The following is a 20,666-nucleotide window of genomic DNA, read 5'->3' as shown; positions in this document are numbered from 1 at the left end:
CCATCCCCACCAAGTCACACACATAAAGGAACACTCCGGTCTTCCTGTCCCAGGTGTACCAAACGGTCTGGAATGCCAGCTCGCTTCTGTGAAAAGGCAGAAAGTCTCTGGGGACAATTACTTTGGGTCGGACTCCTTATCTTGCCAACTGTCCACAAAGTCCCTGTCATTCTGGGCTAGCTCGTCACTGGGCATCATTAGTTCGTCCTCTTCTTCTCCGTTGAAGTTCCCGCACATGCCACAGACCTGGGTGGGCACAGGGCATTTTTCATTGGCGCCCCCTCTTCCACTGTAAGGGGAAAGGCGCAGTCCTCCTCCATTCTGGGGAGTGACCTCTTCGGTGTGCAGCCCCCGCCCCTGGAGGCTGACTCCTCACCTTTCCATAATAGGCTGCAGGGAGTTCGATCTCTAAGAAACCATTGCCATCGAACTTGACTTGCACCCCGATATTAATGCTGAGCACGGTGTAGGCGCCTCTGGCAGTGACACTGATGCCCCGGATCCGGGAGGTCGAGGGGAGGGTGACTTGTGTGCCATTGATCTACAGAGGAGGGCAGGGCATGGGAGGAGGAAGAAGGACCGGAGCCCTCTCCCCCTGAGCTCACTTCCTCCCTCTCTGCCACACCACCCAGCTCACCAGCACACGGTGGCCCTTCTGCAGGGTGACCAGGGAGTCCAAGATGTCGACATTGACCTGGCGGAGGTAGAAAGCAGGAGTTTGGCCTTCCCGCTTCCCATTCTTGCCACTGATCTTGAAGAAAGGCAGGTCCATGGTGGAGTGGCACACTTTGACCAAGACATAAGTGCAGGTGCTCTTGAGAGCGTGGTAAGTGCCATCGAAGCTAATGTAGTGGGAGTCATCGGAGATGCGGCACATTCCCATACCTGAAGGAGAGAGGGGGCTGAGGAGGGACCCAGCCTCGAGCAAGAACAGGCGTTCTCCTCGCCTTCAAGGAAAGGATGTGAAGGTGAGGGAGCCTCCAAAGGGAAGGAAGACAAAGAAAAGAAGACAATCAAAGCACAAGGGCCAGCTGGCGAGGCATGGGGTGGAGTGGGTGGTATTCTGCCGGGGAGAGACGTATCATATCCCATCCAAGTTCACAGCCGCTGCAGGAGAACCATGAGTGAACCCAGAGGAGCCCTTCCAGACAGCGCAGGGGTCATCTTTCCCCGCCAGAAGCTCTTCAGTACAGCAGGGCTACCAACCCAGAGAGGGTGTGGGGGCAGATGGGGAGAGCTTGGCTTGGTGGCTGCGGGGCCCTCCTTGGCGCTCAGTGGCCTTCTACCTGTGGCCCGGCAGCGCATCAGCCCATCCAGAGGCCAGCACATCTGGCCGGGCTTGCAGGCTGACGGGAGGCAGGAGATGTTGTGGGTGGAGCAGGAGCAGAGCCTGGAGCAGGTGTTGTCTGTGTACCAGCTCTCCCCGACCTGTGGGGCACGGGCATCAGCAGAGCCAAAAGAAACGTGGAAGCCAGAGATGGAGGGGAGGCTCCCCCGCCGGGCCCCCCATGAGGCTCACTTCACCCGGCTGCTCGCCTCCACCCCTAGCCTTTTTCAGCCTTTCGGCTTCTGGACTTGCTCCTCAGCCCCCAGCACTGGCCTGCCCCACCCCTTCGCAGGCTCTGAGCCCAGGAAGGACAGGGCACCCGCTGCAGTCTGGCTCTCACCGGGTGGTAGGAGCCCCGCTGGTCGGTGCAGCCGCACTGGCTGAGGGGCACACAGGAGGTTCCGCTCAGGACGTGGCCTTTCTGGCATTCGCAGCCCTCAGCACAGGGCAGCGCCGCCGGGCAGTCTCTCGGGGTGGTCAGGCTGAGGCAGGTGGCTGGGCAGGGGTTAGCACAGGAGCTGTAGCTGCTGCCCGATGGGCACTTCAGAGCTAAGAAGAAACCACTGTTAGGAAGGGCAGACTGATTTCCCTCTCCCTGACCTTGGGGCATCAAGAATTCCTGGGAATATCCATCAGATGAACGGATAAACAAAATGGGGTCTATCCACACAATGGAATATGATTCAGCCTTAAAAAGAAGGAAATTCTGGCTACACTGCAAAATGGATGAACCTTGAGGATATTATGCTGAGTGAAATAAGCCAGGCACAAAAGGACAAATACTGTGTGATTCCACTTATATGAGGTCCCTAGAGTCGTCAAATTCATAGAGTCAGAGAGGAGAATGGTGGGCACCCTGGGCTGGGGGGAGAGGGATGGGGAGTTACTGTTTAACGGGGACAGTTTAGGAAGACGAAAAAGTTCTAGAGATGATGGTGGTGAGGGTTGCACAACAAGGTGAATGTATTTAATGTCACAGAACAGTACACTTAAAAATCGTTAAAATGGTAAATTTTATGTTATGTATATTTTACCATAATTGAAAAATAAAAGTTCCTGGGAAAGAGAGGAAGAAAGGGAACTGAGCTGGCCCAGGTAAGAGGGGAAGGAGGCAGTAACCAAATGAGGACAGAATTTTCTGGTGAGGTGAGAATCAGACGGAGGAGGCACCCAGTGCAGGAAGACAAGTGTAGAATGGGAGTTGGGCTTGGAGAGACTGGAGATCGGAGAACGGAAGAGGGTCCCACGTGGGGGCTGAGGATCAGGCTGTGGAGGTAAGGGCGGAGGAGCAGAGTTCAGGGAAAGGAAGAGAGAACAGGGTTCCAAGGCACTCCTCCCAGCTGCAGGAGCGGGTGTCAGGTCACTCACGGCAGAAGGTGCTGTTCCTCCAGGCAGGGGCCTGGCTGGCCTGGGCGCACAGGGATGCGTAGGCCTGCAGGGAGCGGCACAGGGTCAGAGTGTCGCCCTTGGTCCCACACTGGCCATACACACAACTGGTGAAGCTGGAGTGCGGGGGCACCACCTTGTGGCACTGGGAGAAGGGACCTGGAAGATGAAACAATGCTGGCGTGAGAGAGGAGAGGAAGCTTGGGAAGGGAGCAGAACCACGCAGCTGCTTTGGGGCGAATTCGACATCCACTTAGATCAAAATCTGTATTTTTGTGTGTGTGTGTGAGGAAGATTAGCCCTGAGCTAACATCTGTTGCCAATCCTCCTCTTTTTGCTGAGGAAGACTGGCCCTGAGCTAACATCCATGCCCATCTTCCTCTACTTTATATGGGACGCCGCCACAGATAGCATGGCTCTACAAGCAGTGCGTCGGTGCGCGTGCGGGGTCTGAACCAGTGAACCCTGACCCGCCGCAGCAGAACTCGTGCACTTAACCGCTTGCGCCACCGGGCCGGCCCCCAAAATCTGTACTTATCAAGAACCTACTGCCTAAGAAGCAAAAAAGGACTGATCCGTCAGGCTCCCAAAAAAGTGAAGGCTGCGTCTGCATTCCATTTGCCTTCCTCCTGACCATCCATCTATTTTGTGTCTCACTCTCCCTGCCAGTCCCCCTCCTCTGTCTCCCGCCCTGGGGGAGGACAAAGGGGCCAGCAGAGGATGCGGCTTACCCAGAGGGTTCATTAAGATATCACAGTTCTTATTCCAGGTGTCTGCCACTTCATTCTCCTGGCATCTGGGGGGCTTGCCACCAGCAACAAAGCAGCTGGATAAGGAGAGGGGGAAGGGACAGGAATTTAGGATTGGAGGGATCTTCCCAAAAACTGAAGCAAAAGTGGAGAGGGAGACAGGGAGGGGAAGAAGGACAGGAGAAGAGAACAAGGTGGTGCCCTCAAGGAGCAAGGTCAGAAGATGCAGCAGGAAGGAAGAATGTTAGATCTCAGACAGCTAATTTTCAACAAAGGAGCCAAGAACATAAAATGAAGAAAGGAAAGTCTCTTCAATAAACGGTGTTGGGAAAACTGGACAGCCACGTGCAAAAGAATGAAAGTAGACCATTATCTTACACCACCCACAAAAATTAACCCAAAATGAATTAAAGACTTGAATGTAAGACCTGAAACCATAAAACTCCTAGAAGAAAACACAGGCAGTGTGCTCTTTAACATCAAGTCTTAGCAGTATCTTTTTGAATATCATGTCTCCTCAGGCAAGGGAAACATAAAAAAAATAAACAAATGTGACCACATCAAACTAAAAAGCTTCTACACAGCAAAGGAAGCCATCAACAAAACGAAAAGGCAACCTACCAACTGGGAGAAAATATTTTCAAATCATATATGCAGTAAGGAGTTAATATCCAAAATATATAAAGAACTCATACAACTCAACAAGAAAAACAAACAACCCGATTAAAAAATGGACAGAGGACTTTTTGCCCAAAAAATGGGCAAAAGACATTTATCCAAAGCAGATATACAGATGGCCAAAAGGCACATGAAAAGATGTTCACATCACTAATTATTATGGAAATGCAAATCAAAACTACAATAAGATATCATCTCACGCCTGTCTGAATGGCTACTATTAAAAAGACAAAAAAATAACAAATGTTGGAGAGGATTTGGAGAAAAAGGAACCCTCATACACTGCTGGTGAGAATGCAAATTGGTACAGCCACTACGGGAAAAGTATGGAGATTTCTTAAAAATTAAAAATAGAAATACCATATGATCCAGCTATTCCACTTCTGGGTATTTATCCAAAGGACATGAAAACACTAATTTGAAAAGATATAAGCACCCCTATGTTCATTGCAGTATTATTCAAAATAGCCAAGACTTGGAAGCAACCCAAGTGCCCATCAACAGATGAATGGATAAAAGAAGTTGTGGTATATATACACAATGGAATACTATTCAGCCATAAAAAAACAAAATCGTGCCATTTGTGACAACATGGATGGGCCTTGAGGGTATTATGCTAAGCAAAATAAGTCAGACAAAGGTGGATGACTTCACTCATATGCGGAAGATAAACAAACAAACACATAGATAAGCAGAATAGATTGGTGGTTACCAAAGGGGAAGGGGCAGGTGGAGGGTGAAAGGGGTAAAGGGACACGTGTACAGTGATGGATGGCAACTAGACTTTTGGTGGTGATCACCATGCAGTCTATACAGAAGCCAAAATATAATGATGTACACCTGAAATTTACATGTTATAAACCAGTGTGACCTCAATTAAAAAAAAAAAGGTTAGATCTCAGGGTAGATCTCCTAAGAGGGCTCTCCAAAGAGAGGTCAGTAAGCATGGGAGAAATCAAGAGGCGGGGGGTGGGCGGTCAGAACAGCATTGCATCTACCCCAGTCTCGGAGAGACTGGGACACACAAGGACACCTCTAGGCTGCCTGCTGAGGCTCCTCCCCAGGTCCAGCTCCCCAAGCCTGGCTGCCCCCCATTCCCAGCTCACCCAGGTTCAGAGTACTCATTTAATTTCCAGGAGACCCCCAGCTGGACAGAGTTGCCTGCAGGCCTTCTATCTGAGCTCAGAATATCGTCCAAACTGTTGTTGTTGTAGTTCCCTGGAGGAGGGAGCAGTTAACAGAGGCCACAGAGGCGCCCTGCCAGCAGACCCGGCCCCAGGACCACCACCTTCCTTCACTCCACTCAACAGACCAAGGTCAACCCTTTCTTCTTCTTCTCCTTCGGCTTCCCCTAACACCTACCCTCACGCACAACCAATTAATGCCCTCAACCAATTAACGGGTGGATGGGCACTTAGGACACCTAAACAAGTGTGTGGATGAACAGGACCAGGACAGGCTCCTGCCCATCATCCCAGCTTTGCCCGCAGGTGCCCAGGGAACGCACCGCACAGCCCGCAGAGCCGGCCAGCGTAGGTGGAGGGCACTGTCACTTGGACCAGGTGGTTCCCGTCGTAGCGAACTTGAAGCCCAAAGTCCGTGTAGAGGAGGATAAAGGAGCCACTGGGCCTTATGCTCACCCGGCCCCTTGCAGGCCACACAGGCAGGGCCACCCGGCGACCATCCAGCTACAGAGGCAGGGAGGACCCGGTAGAGAAAGGCGCTTCGGACAAGGAGGAGAAGGGGCCGAGACCAGGGAGCAGGAGGGGGATGGCGGGAGTGTCTCAGGAACAGGGGCTGGGTCTGCTGTGGGCTACCCCAAGGGGCTCTAGAAGCCAGACGAGTGGGCCTGTGGGCAAAGAGATGCAGAGTAGAGATGCTGAGCCGGCGGTGGTGTGGGGCCCAGGAGGTGGGTGGAGGCACGCACCACGACCTTGTAGCCTTTGATCAGCGAGATTCTGAGGTTGAAGACCTGCACGTGGACGGCCTTGACGTAGGAGACCTCCAGGTTCCCACTGCGGAACTCGTTGGTGGCACTCACGACGAAGGTGTTCTCTAGGGACCTAGACCTGCAAAGCTGGGTCAGGACGTAGGTGCAGGTGCCCATGAAGTGGTGCAGGGCTCCATCGAACGTCAGGTAGTGGGGGTCCCCTGAGACAGTGCAGGTGGCAGTCCCTGGGGAGGAGGAGATGGAGTTCAGAGACGCAGTAACCCTGAGCTGCCCTCCTGGCAAGTCCACGTCAGAAGAGTACCCATGGCTCATCGGTGCTGTTGGCTTGGCTTGGAGAGGTCAAGGACAGGGACTGGCCCAACCTCACTCTCTGGGTCCTTGAAGTCACCGCTTCCAGCCCCTGGTTACAGCCCAGCTCTCTGGGGAGCCTGCTTTAGGGCTGGGCCATGCCCTCGCTCATTCCACATGCCTGCTCACCTTGGGCGTGGCAGCCATAGACACCATCCTGCAGAGCACAGACCTCCTGGGCCTGGCACCTCCAGAGCACACAGCGGATTCTGTTGCTGCCCTCGCAGATACAGAGCTGCGTGCAGCCTGGCTTGAACCACTGCTCCCCTATCTGGGGGACGGAAGGAAGGAAGAGAAAGAGGTTATTCCCAGGTCTGACTCTCAGCTCACTATATTCAGATCACTGGCCTGCCCAATGGTGAGGCACCCTGTCAGCCCAAAGCTCCAGGCATAGTTGCTCAAGTCTGACACTGGCCCGCTCATTCAGGGAACCTGTGTGTTTGCTCCTTCACTACTTCTACAGATATTTATCTGTCTGCACTGTGCCAGGCATTAGGGATTCAGGCATGAACTCGATGGACGGCGTCCCTGCCCTAACAGAACTCACAGTCCAGTGGGGGTGGTAAACAGGTAAACTAACAGACCGTGTGCTCCAACATGATGTGGACCCAAAGAAGACAAGCAGGGCAACCAGTGAGAGCCTCCTGCCATCGACACAGCCGATAAGCACTTGCAAGAGTTCAGAGGGATGCTTTCTGCCTTTGCTTATCAGGAAGGCTTCAAGGACGAGGTAGCAAACGGGCTGGCCTGGGGGCGCAAGCGGTTAAGTGTGCGCGCTCCGCTGTGGCGGCCCGGGGTTCACAGTTCGGATCGTGGGCGTGCACCAACGCACCGCTTGTCAAGCCATGCTGTGGCGACATCCCATATAAAGTGGAGGAAGATGGGCATGGATGTTAGCTCAGGGCCAATCTTCCTCAGGAAAAAAAAGAGGAGGATTGGCATCGGATGTTAGCTCAGGGCTGATGTTTCTCACACAAAAAAAAAAAAGAAAAAAAAGAGGTAGCATGGCAACAGGGCTTCAAAGGATGTGAAGGATTCCAATAGGCGTGGGAGGCTTCGAGGGAGAGCGGGGTGAAAAGGGGCACAGAGGAGGGGAAATTGAGAGGAGAGCCAGGCATGGAGAAAGAGCGTTCAGTGGGCCAGCCTGGAAGTGGGGGCACCGAGGGGAGGAGAGCCAAGGGGACATCAGGTGGTAGAGGGCTTTGACGGACATCAGTGTCATTCCCCGGTCTTGGGAGAGCGACAGGCAAAGAAGGAAGAGAGAAGCACCCTAGACAAGGGTCTGGCTCCAAATGCTGCCTCTGAGAAGACTGTGAAGACAGGGCCCAGGTAGGGGCCGACGTCCTTCAGCAGAGAAAGGGACTCTTAGTAGGAGAGGAGACGGTGTTCGGCAAGGGTGCAGGTGAGAGACAGCTGTGCCTTGGCCTTCAGAAGAGGAGAAAAATCCCTCCGGAAAAATGACTCAGGAGAGGTGCAAGGGGAGAGAGCCCAGGGTCTCAGTCTCTGCCAGGCAGTGTGGGGAATAACTGTGCTATGATCCCCCGGCACCCCCACCCCCCCTCTTCTGCCCATGAGCTTACACAGACTTCAGAATGGCTGAGCGGCCGAACCCCAGCGCTCACCTTGAAGTAGCCCGCCCTGGGGTCAAGGCACCCACACTGGGACTGGGGGACGCACTGGAGGCCACTGAGGACGAAGCCCGGGTTGCACTCGCAGCCCTCCACGCATCGGTCCTGGCAGGCCATGCCGGAGAAGCTGGAATGGCAGGTGTCGGGGCACGGCCTGGCACACAGGGTGTAGTTGCTGTTGGGTGGGCAGGCCAGAGCTGGGGGAGGAGGGGCGCAGGTGAGAGGGGCATGAAGTGGGACGGGGAAAGGAGAAGGAAAGTCATAGTTCACAGCCCAGAGTTCAGAAGGCCTGAGCTAGCGGCTCCTGCCCAATCTTGAGAAGAAGAGAGCGACTGGGAGAAGCTGGCTGAGGAGCTCAGCTTCCCCCAGGGCCTGGAGGAGCCACATGCAGGGAGCCGCAGGTCCGCAGGAGACTCATCCAAGAGCCTCAACAGTGCTGCTGGGTGGACACGCCTACGAGAGCGGGGGGGCCGGGTGGGGGGGTGGGGAAGCGAGCAGGGGGAACGCCCAGGCGGGCTCTCCAGAGAGCTGGGCCATACCCGGGGCTGTGAGCAGTCACTGTGCGCCCTCCCACGCCACGCGTCTCTATTTTATGTGTGTTGGTGACCTGGGCGTGCATGCACACGTATATGCGCGTTGCTCTGCAAAGCCTCCGGTAGCTGGGAAGCCTTTCTGAGTCTGTGAGTGGCTGTGTGATTTTCTCAGTGGACATTTCTGACTACAGATTTCCCTGTGATGGTGCGGAAGCCAAGGGGCTCACCCAGGCGCCCCCCAGGCCTGAGCTAACGCTCTTAGATGCTGGCCTTCCACTCGCGTATGCATCTGAAGAAGGGGTCCTGCTCTTGGCACAACTGGGGCACAACTCACGGCAGAACTGGGGTCCTCTCCAGGGCTTCACCACGTAGCCAGCATCCTGGCAGGTCTCAGTCAAGGCCGCCATATGGGCACACAGCATCAGCTGCAGCCCCTGGAAGTTACACATGTCAAACATGCAGTTCTCGAAGAAGGAAGAGGCCCTGAGGTGAGGCAGGCATGCCCTGAGGAGAGAGGCCAGGCCAGAGGGAATGAGAGGGCAGAACCTCCAGCCTCCCACCTCCCGCAGAGGACCACCCCACGTGCCAAGTGGCCCCTTGCTGCACGGCCCTTCCTGGCCTCCTTCATACTCAAAGGCTCCATGGGAGGCCACGAGCTGTCCACAGAACTCCGGCCCCGACAGAGTGTTCAGCAAGGCTGAGTCACAAGATGGGGGATTGGCGTGGTTCTTCTGGCACCTGGAAGAGACCCATCCCAAACGCCCTAAGGGCCAAGGCTCGCCTCCATCCTGGCCCCTCCCCTCACAGTCTCCCAGCTCTCAGGCACCCCTAGTGGAGATCATGTGAACACCAAGTCCTAAAAGAGGTGGGAAAACCTGCAGCAGGCAGGCGAGAGGCAGGGCTGCTCAGAACGCCTCAGGACAACCGACAGTTGGGGTGATTGAGGCGGTTGAGCTCGTGCACTTGCTCGGGCATAGGATCAGGGAAAAGAAGGACAGAAGAGGGGGCGTGCAGGCAGGGAGAAAAGGGGTAATGCTGGTTCTTGGTGCTTGATTCTTAGAAGGGAAAAGGAGCAGGAGGGCGGAGATGGAGATGGGGATGTCCCCACTCACTTCTTGTCCTCATCCTCCACCATCTGCCAGCTGTGGCCCAGCTCCCCCTCGTCTGGTGCTGGGCTGCCATCCGGCTTCTGGTTGTCGTTGCTACTGTCGCCGTCATAGTTGCCACACAAACCACAGAGTTTGCTAGAGTAGGTGCTGGGGGTGCCAGGAGCGGAGGAGGCGTTAATGGAGAGAGGGGACCTCAGTCATCTGAGGGACCACAGCAGAGAGAGGATGAGCTGGGGGCCCCAGGCTAGAGGCAGGCGGAGGACAAAGAGTTGCAGATTCTGAGGAAGGTTCCACGCCGGGCGCCAGACACACAAGGACCTCACAGCCCTCGCCCCCTTCTTCTCACACCCCATCTTCCAGCCATAACAAACGTCTTGCTGGCCCTAAGACATTCCAGTTTCTCCTTGCGTTTGCTGTTTACTATTTCTATAAAGTCTTTTTTCCCTTGTTGTCCATTTGGGGAGCCACTCTTCCATGAAGACTGGGGTCAAGTGACCACTCTTCTGAAAGTTCCCACAGCCCATTAGCGACTCCTTCCAGCACATTGCCAAAGCATTGTGTGTATATCCTGCTATTATCACACTGCGCTGAACCCATTTCCTGCTGTCTCCTCATCCAAAGGGAGGCCTGCCAGTTGAGTGAGGAGCTTCCTACCCACGAGTGAGAATTAGTGCCTGGGGTGGAAGGGGAGGGTCTTGGGAGAGGGAGGGGCAGGGCGGGAAGAAGTGACAGCTACCTCCATAGGTCTCCCCCTCACCTGGGCACACTCACAGACAGCTGCTGGTCACCATCCCATCTCACCCGCAAACCAAACGCTGTCTGCAGCTCCACAAATCGCCCACTCGGAGCCAGGAAGACACCTTTAGAAGGCATGGCTGGGAGGGTGACTTGTTGACCCCCAACCTGCAAGGCGGGACCGAAGGAGGAGACAGAGAGACAGATCCGGGGGTCAAGGAGAACCCCCAGCAGACTCCCACAGCCATGCTGGAAACCTCGACACCCTCCACAGCAACCCTAATAACCCCTTCCACTTGGAGTGCTCTGGAGCTGACACAGGGACCTGCCATCCTTATTTGATTTAAGCCCGTCCCTGAGAGGGTTTGGAGGCTAGAGGAGCTGGCCAGGACCAAGGCCACAGCAGCCCACGGGACTCACCAGTGTGCGCCTGCCCTTGAGCAGGGTAACGGTGGTCTCGGGCAGAGTGACGTAGACTGTGCTCAGGCAGGACACACCTTCCTGTCCTCGCTCCTCGTTCTTTGCTGTCACCCTAAAGAATGGCTCTGGGTGGGGAGAGGGGTGAAGAGGGCCCAGGGGCTCATACAACAAGCGTTTCTGAGCACCCACGGAGGGTGGCGCCCACGCCCGGCACTGCAAGGAGGCAGCACCCAAACGGCAGTGGAGGGGGACTGTCTGCCTCGTCCAGAACAGCGTGTAATGCTGCTGCGAATCTGCCTCCCCTCGGTGCACAGGGACATCCTCCAGGTGTCTGTGCAACTTCTCTCCTCCCTTTACTGTCACTCTGCCAGGCAGGCCCTCAAAACATGCTGGCCAAGGAAGCTACTGATAAAGAGAAGTGTCTTAAACTGCATTTTCCCTGGTCGTCTGGGCCTGAGAAAGTCCTGCTTCTGGGGTGGGCGTGTCAACCCTCACTTTACAGAAGGCCCTGCTCCCATCTGCTCCCGGCCCTTTCCTGCCACCCACAGTGCTCCCACATCCCCCTGTTCTGACCTCAGGCCTGTGCCCGGGCCGGGGAGGCATCTCCAGGGCCCTACCTTTCAGATTGCCACAGGGCTGGGCCAAGATGTAGGTGCATTTGCCCATGAAGCTGAAGTGCCTCCCGTCAAAGGTGAGATAATGAGGGTCTCCAGAGACAAAGCAGGTGGCAGTGCCTGCAGAGGGGCAGGGGAGTGCGTGAGCTGGATCCTCTGCCCTCCAGGCAGGCCCACACAGCCACTCACCCACCTGCTGCAACGCCCCTGCTCCTCAGGTCAGGGAGGGATTGGCACCCTGGTGTCACACCCACTCTGGCAGGCTGGCAGGCGGGGCAGCATGAGGGGAGGGGCTCACCATAGGGGTGGCATCCGTACTGGCCATCCTTCAGCTGGCACACTGTGTGTATCGCACACCGAGAGAGCTGGCACTCCATCCGACTGCCCGGCCAGCAGCGGCAACGTTCTGTGCAGTTGGGGCTGAACCACTCTACCCCAGGCTGGGAGCAAGGGATCCGGAGTCACGGCACTATAGCTCTGGGCACCCCCCTTCTCCTCCACTGCGCCTGCAGACCTAACCTCGCTCATACTCTTCCTCTTCCTGCCACCTACTAGATACTCCTGCCTACCACAGGACAGCTGCACATGCTGTTCTCTCATCCTGGAATGCTCCTCCTTCTCCCTCTTTCTAAATCATTCCTACGCAACCAGCAGAGTTCAGCTCAAGGATCACTACTTTCTCAGGAAGACTTCACAGACCTCCCTGACTAGGTCATCCTCATAGCTGAGTACCTCTCTTTCCCAGAACTTACCAGAACCACACATTTATATTTATTTCTGTGATGGTTTGATTGTAAGCGCCCCTGTGAGGGATCATGTCTATCTTTACTATCTTAGCCCCAACACGTGAGCCTGGCAGAGAGCTCTTATTCAATAAATACTTGCTGAATGAAAGAGTGAACCAAGACCCAATGTGTCCCCCAGAACCTAACGGCATTAGGAGAGCAAGGCCCATGCCCTATTCCTGGTGACCCCAATGCCAGGAGAGCTGAAAGCACTCAACAAACGTTTGCCGAATGATAGATGAGTATATAATAAGGTAATACATGTCTCCCAGGGCAGAGGGAAGAGATGTTAGATGCTCATGGCTGTGACAGATCTTTCTACCCAGGCTGCAGCTGAAGCCAATCCTAACATTGACACAGGGACACCCAGGAGGCTGGTTAAAGGGGGTTGGGGAGGAAGTGACCCCCGAAGAGACAAGTGGGAACTCTGATGACACTGGGAAGGAAACCTGGAGCTGAGAAGAGGCACTGGACACTAATGAATAGCTTCATGCACTTTTTTTTTTTTTTTTGTGAGGAAGATCAGCCCTGAGCTAACATCCATGCTAGTCCTCCTCCTTTTGCTGAGGAAGACCGGCTCTGAGCTAACATCTATTGCCAATCCTCCTCCTTTTTTCCCCCAAAGCCCCAGTAGATAGTTGTATGTCATAGTTGCACATCCTTCTAGTTGCTGTATGTGGGATGCAGCCTCAGCATGGCCGGAGAAGCGGTGCGTCGGTGCGCACCCAGGATCTGAACCCGGGCCGCCAGTAGCGGAGTGCGCGCACTTAACCACTAAGCCACGGGGCCAGCCCAAAACACTTTTAATTAATAGGTCGCATATGATATTTATCATAAATTTCTAACAATAATAATAATAATTAATATTTATTAAGTAATTGGCCTGTGTCAGGATCTAATTTCATCTTCACAGCAATCTTAGGAGGTAGGAAATCTTATTGTGCACATTTTATAGACACGGAGACAGACGCGAAGAGGTAAAGAAGCCTGCCCAAGGGCACCCAGTGAACCAGTGCTGGAGCCGGGATTCAAGCTCAGATTGGCCTGACTCCATGGCAGTTCTGTCCAATACGGTGGCCACCAGCCACATGTGGCCACTGGGCCCTCAAAATGTGGCCAGTCCAAATTGAGATACTGTAAGTGTAAGATACACACTGAGTTTTGAAGACTTAACATCAAAAAAAAAGGAATGTAAATAGCTCATTAATAACTATTGATTACATGTTGAAATGAGAATTATTATTATTATTTTTTTTTTTGCTGAAGAAGATTCGCACGGAGCTAACATCTGTTGGCAATCCTCCTATTTTGGTATGTGAGCTGCCACCACAGCATGTCCACTAACAGACGAGTGGTGTAGGTCCACGCCCAGGAACTGAACCTGGGCCACTGAAGCAGAGCGCACTGAACTTAAGCACTAGGCCACCAGGGCTGGCCCATCCTTTTACTTTTTTTTAATGTGGCTATTAGGAAACACAAAGTGGCGTATTTGGACAGCACTAGCCCAGAGCCTGCGCCTCTTCAGAGCCTCTGCTATGGTCCAATCTCCTCAGGAGTCCATCAATTAGGGGAGATAGGAACAGTAACTCCTCTCTTTTGACCTATCCTATCAGGATTTGCAAGTTCCTTTGGAAGAAGATTCTGGAATGTTGTATTCTGCCCTGAACATGCCTGAAGCTCTACCCGGTGTCCAGGGCTCTCTGTATAAATAGGGACCCCCGACTTTCCTCAGGATGGAGAGGAAGGCCCTGCTCCACTTGACTGGTCTAGTGTCTAATGCATCAAAGCTGCCAGGATGGGACAGAGAAGTACAAAAATATCAAGATTGATAGGAGCACTTAGCACAGGGCCATGGGATGACAGAACCTTCTGCATACCCTAGCATCACGCCAGGCCAAAACGGGTGCTTAACAAATATTTATTGTATGAACAAGATGATGACCAAAAACCACATGTGAATGAATGACTCCACCATTGTGGAACCACTGCTTGTGACCTGACCCCTTGGGAATGTTCCATGGATCCAAAGTCCTCTCCCCTGGGGAGCAGATGGAGCCAGAACCCAGGTGTTCTGTTTGCAATCTGCCTCAGGGGGTGTGGGCATCCCCGTGGTCTCACCTTATAGTAATTGTTGTTGTAGACGCAGTTACAGGAGGAGGCATCGACGCAGCGGGAGTCATTAAACAGAAAACCGGGGTTGCAGACACAGCCGGGCTGGCACACGAGCTCGCAGGTGGGCTTGGGGCTCTCACAGGATGCAGGGCAGGCGCAGGGCTCGTAGTGGGCATTTGGGGGGCAGCTCGCTAAGGTGAAAACAGCCTCCGTCAAGCCTCCACTCTACAGCTTTTCTCATAGAGACTTCCTGTCTCTCCTCTGCCCCACACTCAAGTTCTTCTCTAAGAAGTAGGCCTATATCATTCAGCCATAAAAAGGAATGAAGTCCTGATACAAACTACAACATGGATGAACCTTGAACACGTTATGCTAAACGAAAGAAGCCCGTCACAAGAGACCATGTGTCATATGATACCATTTGTATGAAATGTCCAGAACAGGCAAATCCATAGAGACAGAAAGTAGATTAGTGGTTGCTGGGGATTAGGGGGTGAGAGGGAATGAGAAGTGACTGTAATGGGTATGGGCTTTCTTTTTGGGGTGATGAACATGTTCTGGAATTAGAGAGTGAGGATGTTTGCACAATCTTGTGAATATACTGAAACCACTGAATTGTACACTTTGAAAGGATGAATTTTATGATATATGAATTATATCTCAATAAAAATATAACAAGAAGTAAGCTTAGTGCTTGGTTCCCAACAAGCCCCACTCCACCCATGCCCTGCTGACCCTCTCGCTCAGGGTCGTCAGTTCTCATCGTTTCTTCTACAGTCACCATGTCTGTTCACCTCTCCTCTAAGACTGCAGTTTTCTACTAGAAGCATCCCTTTCCCTAATTCTCTCTCCTAGTCACTGTCTCCTACTTTCAGCTCTTTGTCCAGTGTTCCATCACGTACCTGGAGTAGGTCTAGGGGCTGCAGTGGTGGCCAGGGACACAGTGGTCATGGAGGTACTTGGAGCACTAGGAGGCATCACCGAGACTGCTGGCCTAGTGGGTACAAGTGTTGGGCTGGGCTGGGGTGTCGTAGGAGCTGTGGGCTTTTCAGTGGGGACAGCGGGCTTTTCTGTGGGGATGGTGGGTTTTTCTGTGGGAACAGTGGTCCTTTCAGTGAGAATGGCGGGCTTTTCTGTGGGGATGGTGGGTTTTTCTGTGGGAACAGTGGTCCTTTCAGTGAGAATGGTGGGCTTTTTAGTGGGGATGGTGGGTTTTTCAGTGGGGACAGTGGGCTTTTCTGTGGGGATGGTGGGTTTTTCTGTGGGAACAGTGGTCCTTTCAGTGAGGATGGTGGGTTTTTCAGTGCGGACAGTGGGCTTTTCTGCGGGGATGGTAGTTTTGTTCGTGGGGACCGTGGGTTTTTCTGTGGGAATAGTGCTCCTTTCAGTGGGAATGGTGGTCCTTTCTGTGGGGACGGTGGGCCTTTCTGTGGGGATGGTGGGTTTTTCAGTGGGGACGGTGGGCTTTTCTGTGGGGATGGTGGGTTTTTCAGTGGGGACGGTGGGCTTTTCTGTGGGGATGGTGGGTTTTTCAGTGGGGATGGTGGGCTTTTCAGTGGGGATGGTAGTTTTTGTGGGGACCGTGGGTTTCTGTGGGAATAGTGGTCCTTTCAGTGGAAATGGTGGTCCTTTTTGCGGGGACAGTGAGCTTTTCGGTGGGGATGGTGGGCTTTTCTGTGGGGATGGTGGGTTTTTCAGTGGGGACGGTGGGCTTTTCTGTGGGGATGGTGGGTTTTTCAGTGGGGACGGTGGGCTTTTCTGTGGGGATGGTGGGTTTTTCAGTGGGGACGGTGGGCTTTTCTGTGGGGATGGTGGGTTTTTCAGTGGGGACGGTGGGCTTTTCTGTGGGGATGGTGGGTTTTTCAGTGGGGACGGTGGGCTTTTCTGTGGGGATGGTGGGTTTTTCAGTGGGGACGGTGGGCTTTTCTGTGGGGATGGTGGGTTTTTCAGTGGGGACGGTGGGCTTTTCTGTGGGGATGGTGGGTTTTTCAGTGGGGACGGTGGGCTTTTCTGTGGGGATGGTGGGTTTTTCAGTGGGGACGGTGGGCTTTTCTGTGGGGATGGTGGGTTTTTCAGTGGGGACGGTGGGCTTTTCTGTGGGGATGGTGGGTTTTTCAGTGGGGATGGTGGGCTTTTCAGTGGGGATGGTAGTTTTTTTTGTGGGGACCGTGGGTTTTTCTGTGGGAATAGTGGTCCTTTCAGTGGAAATGGTGGGCCTTTCTGCGGGGACAGTGAGCTTTTCAGTGGGGATGGTGGGCTTTTCTGTGGGGATGGTGGGTTTTCCAGTGGGGACGGTGGGCTTTTCTGTGGGGATGGTGGGTTTTTCAGTGGGAACAGCAGGCTTTTCTGTGGGGATGGTGGGTTTTTCAGTGGGGACGGTGGGTTTTTCAGTGGGGACAGTGGACTTTTCTGTGGGGATGGTGGGTTTGCCGGTGAGGACGGTGGGCTTTTCAGTGAGGATGGTAGTTTTTTGTGTGTGCATCATAGCCTTTTCTGTGGGGACGGTAGTCCTTTCAGTGTGGACGGTGGGCTTTTCAGTGCGGACAGTGGGTTTTTCTGTGGGGATGGTGGTCTCTTCAGTGGGAACAGTGGGTTTTTCAGTGGGGATGGTGGGATTTTCTGTAGGGACAGTGGTCCTTTCAGCGTAGACAATGGGCTTTTTTGTGGGGATGGTGGGTTTTTCAGTGAGGACAGTGGACTTTTCTGTGGGGATGGTGGTCCTTTCAGTGGGGACGGTGGGCTTTTCTGTGGGGATGGTGGGTTTTTCAGTGGGGACGGTGGGCTTTTCTGTGGGGATGGTGGGCTTTTCTGTAGGGACAGTGGTCCTTTCAGTGTAGACAATGGGCTTTTCTGTGGGGATGGTGGGTTTTTCAGTGGGGACAGTGGGCTTTTCTGTGGGGATGGTGGGTTTTTCAGTGGGGATGGTGGGCTTTTCTGTAGGGACAGTGGTCCTTTCATTGTAGACAATGGGCTTTTCTGTGGGGATGGTGGGTTTTTCAGTGAGGACAGTGGACTTTTCTGTGGGGACGGTGGTCCTTTCAGTGGGGATGGTGGGCTTTTCTGTGGGGATGGTGGGCTTTTCTGTAGGGACAGTGGTCCTTTCAGTGTAGACAATGGGCTTTTCTGTGGGGGTGGTGGGTTTTTCAGTGGGGACAGTGGGCTTTTCTGTGGGGATGGTGGTCCTTTCAGTGGGGACGGTGGGTTTTTCAGTGGGGACGGTGGACTTTTCTGTGGGGATGGTGGGTTTCCCTGTGAGGACGGTGGGCTTTTCAGTGCGGACAGTGGGTTTTTCTGTGGGGATGGTGGTCTCTTCAGTGGGAACAGTGGGTTTTTCAGTGGGGATGGTGGGATTTTCTGTAGGGACAGTGGGTTTTTCTGTGGAGACTGTGGGTTTTTCAGTGGGGACAGTGGGTTTTTCTGTGGTGGCCAAAGGTTTTCCTGTGAAGACAGGGGTTTCAGAAGGGCCAGTCAGGGGAACTGGAGATTTGGAAGGAAGCACTGTTGGCGCAGGTCCTGCAAAGAAAACAAATCCCTGGAGTTTAGTCAAAATCATACCACCACTCTCTTTACTCACATCTAATTAAAGTGGGTGGGCTCAAAGGGGTTACTTATTCACATCTCTCCTTCTACTCCCGATCCCAACCTTCACTCACTTAACAAACACTGAAGAAACACTGCTCCTAACCTATGTCAGATATTGTGCTGAGCAGAGCAAACACAAAGTGAACAGGATATCGGTCCTCCTATCAGGATCACTGTTCACTAGGTAAGAGCTTCTGGATCCAGCCACAGATATTCATGGCATCAAAGTCACATTCACTCAAGCAAGCATCCTGATGGGGCTGGGAAGGTAGAGGTGGGAAGACTATAGAAAAAAAAGCTGTGAGGGAACTCAGGCACAGAGAGGACTTGCTTTTTAAGCAGGCCATGTGGAGAAGCCCAAGAGCTGGTCATCCCAGAGCATGGGCCCCTTTCTGGGGCCTTGGGTTTTGTCTTACCTCGACAGGTCCCATGATTGATAAAGATAAAACCCACAGCGATGACGAAGGCAGTGTTGGTCCCCCTGATGGCCTCAAGTATCAGCTGAAGGTAATGAGGGAGCAGACGGAAGAGAGAAATGAAGGTGAATCCCTGGCAACTCAGCGACTCCGCCAGGCATAGAGTCTGTCCTCTGCCAAAATGTCACTTTGTTCTAGCCTCGACAGTCCAACTCTGCCTCGCCCCTTTTCAGGAGCTAGATATCCTTCTTGGGAACACCAAGTTCACATCCACTCTGCTCCCTTTCCAGCATCTCATCTTCTCATGGTTGAGCTCCCAGATCCCAGGCATCATGTCCCCCTCACCATGCCCCATGTAGACACTTACAGGGCCCGCCCTCTCTGCTTCTCACCTGCATGGGCTGTTGACGTCCTGAAGGGACGGTGATGGAGGTGTTCAGCCAGTCAAGGCCCTGAGACCCCAAGCGGTGCCAGAGAGAAGTGGGGGAACTCCCTGCAGGACTCCCCAGCAGCAGCTTGAGCTTAGCGCCCTCTCCGAGGCCATACATGTGGTAGCTGAACTCCACACAGATCGCACCCGGGGCGCAGAAGGGCCGGCTCATCAGTCTGGAAGACTGGCCTGCCTGGGAGAATTTGCCAGCCTCGAGGTAGATATAGTGACCTTCTGGGCAAAAGAAGGGAAGGAGCAAGATGAGAAACCCCCCTAGGACAAGTCTAGCACTGCTTTCTTTAGCAACACCTTGCTTTCCAAATGGGGGTCTGATGCAAACACCCAAATCCCCCACATTGCAGCGGGTTTTTTTCCTGCTCATTTGGATTTCTAACTGAAGAAGGCAGGATCAGAAAGAAAGGGAAAAACAAACCAGCAACCCAGATTTCTTTGTCAGCTGCACAAGTCAATGGCTTGACTGAAAATGAGATAGTGGATTTTGAAGCCTTGGGCTCACTGAAGTGAGATGCCTGGATTTTCTGTGGTTTCAGTGACCCCACAGCCCTGAGAATCCTCAACTCACCCTACCTCTATCATCCCCACAGCTCTAGACCCATGGCACCTTCCCAATTAACACCTGCTGGCTGGTCTTCATCCCCTACAACATCTTCTTCCATCAATCACACCAGCCAGCCCCCTAGCTGGGAGCAGATTCAGTGATTCATTGGCTTGAGGGGTCCTCAATCTCCTCACCGGTGTTAACGGAAACTCCAAAGGGGCCTGTACCCTGAAGGGGCACATTTTTACTTCCCCGGGTCCAGTGTCCACCATCTCCTGACGCCTGGGTCCAGTCACAGAAGGGATGGGCATCATCTTCAAAGTCACACTGAGGAAAGCTCTCTATAGGATCAAAATGGGAGATTTGAGAAATTCTGGCCATGCTCTCTATTCCTTCCCCATCCCACCCCAGATTTTGAGGGATCTGAGCCTCCCAGGGCCTTGCTCTCACCCCCACAGGGAGCAATGCTGATTGCGTCCACTGCCACAGCTGGCTCTGGGATCTTGCCAAACACGCCCACCACGGTAAACTGAAGAGAGAGGGAGAGGGGCTGGGAGTGAGAAAAGAGCCCAGATGCCCAACTCTCATCTGATTTTACTCTATTCTGGGACCCAGGCATGCTGCTCCCACACCCAGACCCTCAGTCCATTGCAATATCAGGGTGCCTACCACGTGCAAGGAAACCTGACCTCTTGTTCCTCTGTACCTGAACCTGTCCCTGGCCTGTGTAATTGACAGAAACAGGCTGCCAGTTGGGTCTCGGGTGTCCTGAGAAGAGAGTGTGTTTCCGGATGCTGCCTGCAATGGAAAGAATCCGACAGAGAAGTGAAATTAAGGGGCCTGCAAAAGTACTTCAAACCTATACGCAGAAGGATGAGCAGCAAAGGGAATACTTGGAGTGGATTCCCCTCCCCCCAATGCAAGCACTTCCCTCTCTCTCACTCTCCTGGCACTTTTACCTATTTTTCAAGAACCCAGTGCCCTCCCGGCTTCCCGATTCCCCTCTGTGGCATAACGTTGTTCATATGCCAGATTTCCCTAGTCTCTGAGGGATGCCCCATATTTCCCTGTCAACCCAAGCCTGGGAGATGAGCCTCAGGTCAGTGTAAATGTGTAACTTCTCCACTCTCACCCAAGACGGAAGCATAGACGTTGAGGGCTGCGCCAGGAGACCGGCCATGGAGGGTGTATTGGAAGGACAGACTCAGACAGCCAGAGGACCGGCTCAGGGGGCTCAGGAGGGCACATTTCTGCCTTGGTTTGGCATCCTTGGGGTCCAGGAGCATGTAGAAGCCACCTGCGAA

At 53.6% G+C, this 20,666-nt stretch overlaps 1 protein-coding gene across 1 annotated transcript in view; it reads right to left on the bottom strand.

Moving 5' to 3' along the window:
* ZAN (zonadhesin) overlaps positions 1 to 20,666 on the bottom strand; it is a 35,839-nt gene that overhangs the window by 9,473 nt on the left and 5,700 nt on the right. Inside the window, exons 7-38 of the mRNA XM_087417665.1 lie at positions 20,495 to 20,659; positions 20,069 to 20,160; positions 19,813 to 19,891; positions 19,557 to 19,703; positions 18,766 to 19,037; positions 18,374 to 18,458; positions 17,537 to 17,888; positions 17,390 to 17,473; positions 17,075 to 17,326; positions 16,018 to 16,570; positions 15,694 to 15,923; positions 15,278 to 15,546; positions 14,382 to 14,566; positions 11,777 to 11,918; positions 11,482 to 11,598; positions 10,865 to 10,989; positions 10,467 to 10,612; positions 9,713 to 9,856; positions 9,231 to 9,338; positions 8,935 to 9,104; positions 8,062 to 8,264; positions 6,569 to 6,710; positions 6,068 to 6,315; positions 5,648 to 5,828; positions 5,247 to 5,358; positions 3,445 to 3,539; positions 2,696 to 2,872; positions 1,668 to 1,876; positions 1,287 to 1,428; positions 638 to 885; positions 377 to 541; positions 122 to 246 (exon numbers count right to left, since the gene is read on the bottom strand). Coding sequence (XP_087273791.1) covers positions 122 to 246; positions 377 to 541; positions 638 to 885; positions 1,287 to 1,428; positions 1,668 to 1,876; positions 2,696 to 2,872; positions 3,445 to 3,539; positions 5,247 to 5,358; positions 5,648 to 5,828; positions 6,068 to 6,315; positions 6,569 to 6,710; positions 8,062 to 8,264; positions 8,935 to 9,104; positions 9,231 to 9,338; positions 9,713 to 9,856; positions 10,467 to 10,612; positions 10,865 to 10,989; positions 11,482 to 11,598; positions 11,777 to 11,918; positions 14,382 to 14,566; positions 15,278 to 15,546; positions 15,694 to 15,923; positions 16,018 to 16,570; positions 17,075 to 17,326; positions 17,390 to 17,473; positions 17,537 to 17,888; positions 18,374 to 18,458; positions 18,766 to 19,037; positions 19,557 to 19,703; positions 19,813 to 19,891; positions 20,069 to 20,160; positions 20,495 to 20,659 — 5,764 coding nt within the window. The remainder of the gene's footprint in view (positions 1 to 121; positions 247 to 376; positions 542 to 637; positions 886 to 1,286; positions 1,429 to 1,667; positions 1,877 to 2,695; positions 2,873 to 3,444; positions 3,540 to 5,246; positions 5,359 to 5,647; positions 5,829 to 6,067; positions 6,316 to 6,568; positions 6,711 to 8,061; positions 8,265 to 8,934; positions 9,105 to 9,230; positions 9,339 to 9,712; positions 9,857 to 10,466; positions 10,613 to 10,864; positions 10,990 to 11,481; positions 11,599 to 11,776; positions 11,919 to 14,381; positions 14,567 to 15,277; positions 15,547 to 15,693; positions 15,924 to 16,017; positions 16,571 to 17,074; positions 17,327 to 17,389; positions 17,474 to 17,536; positions 17,889 to 18,373; positions 18,459 to 18,765; positions 19,038 to 19,556; positions 19,704 to 19,812; positions 19,892 to 20,068; positions 20,161 to 20,494; positions 20,660 to 20,666) is intronic.

This window comes from Ceratotherium simum, chromosome 26, assembly GCF_057802395.1.
Source record: "Ceratotherium simum simum isolate JZ-2026a chromosome 26, ASM5780239v1, whole genome shotgun sequence".
Classification (NCBI taxonomy): Eukaryota; Metazoa; Chordata; class Mammalia; order Perissodactyla; family Rhinocerotidae; genus Ceratotherium; species Ceratotherium simum.
This window is presented reverse-complemented; position numbering and strand designations above follow the sequence as displayed.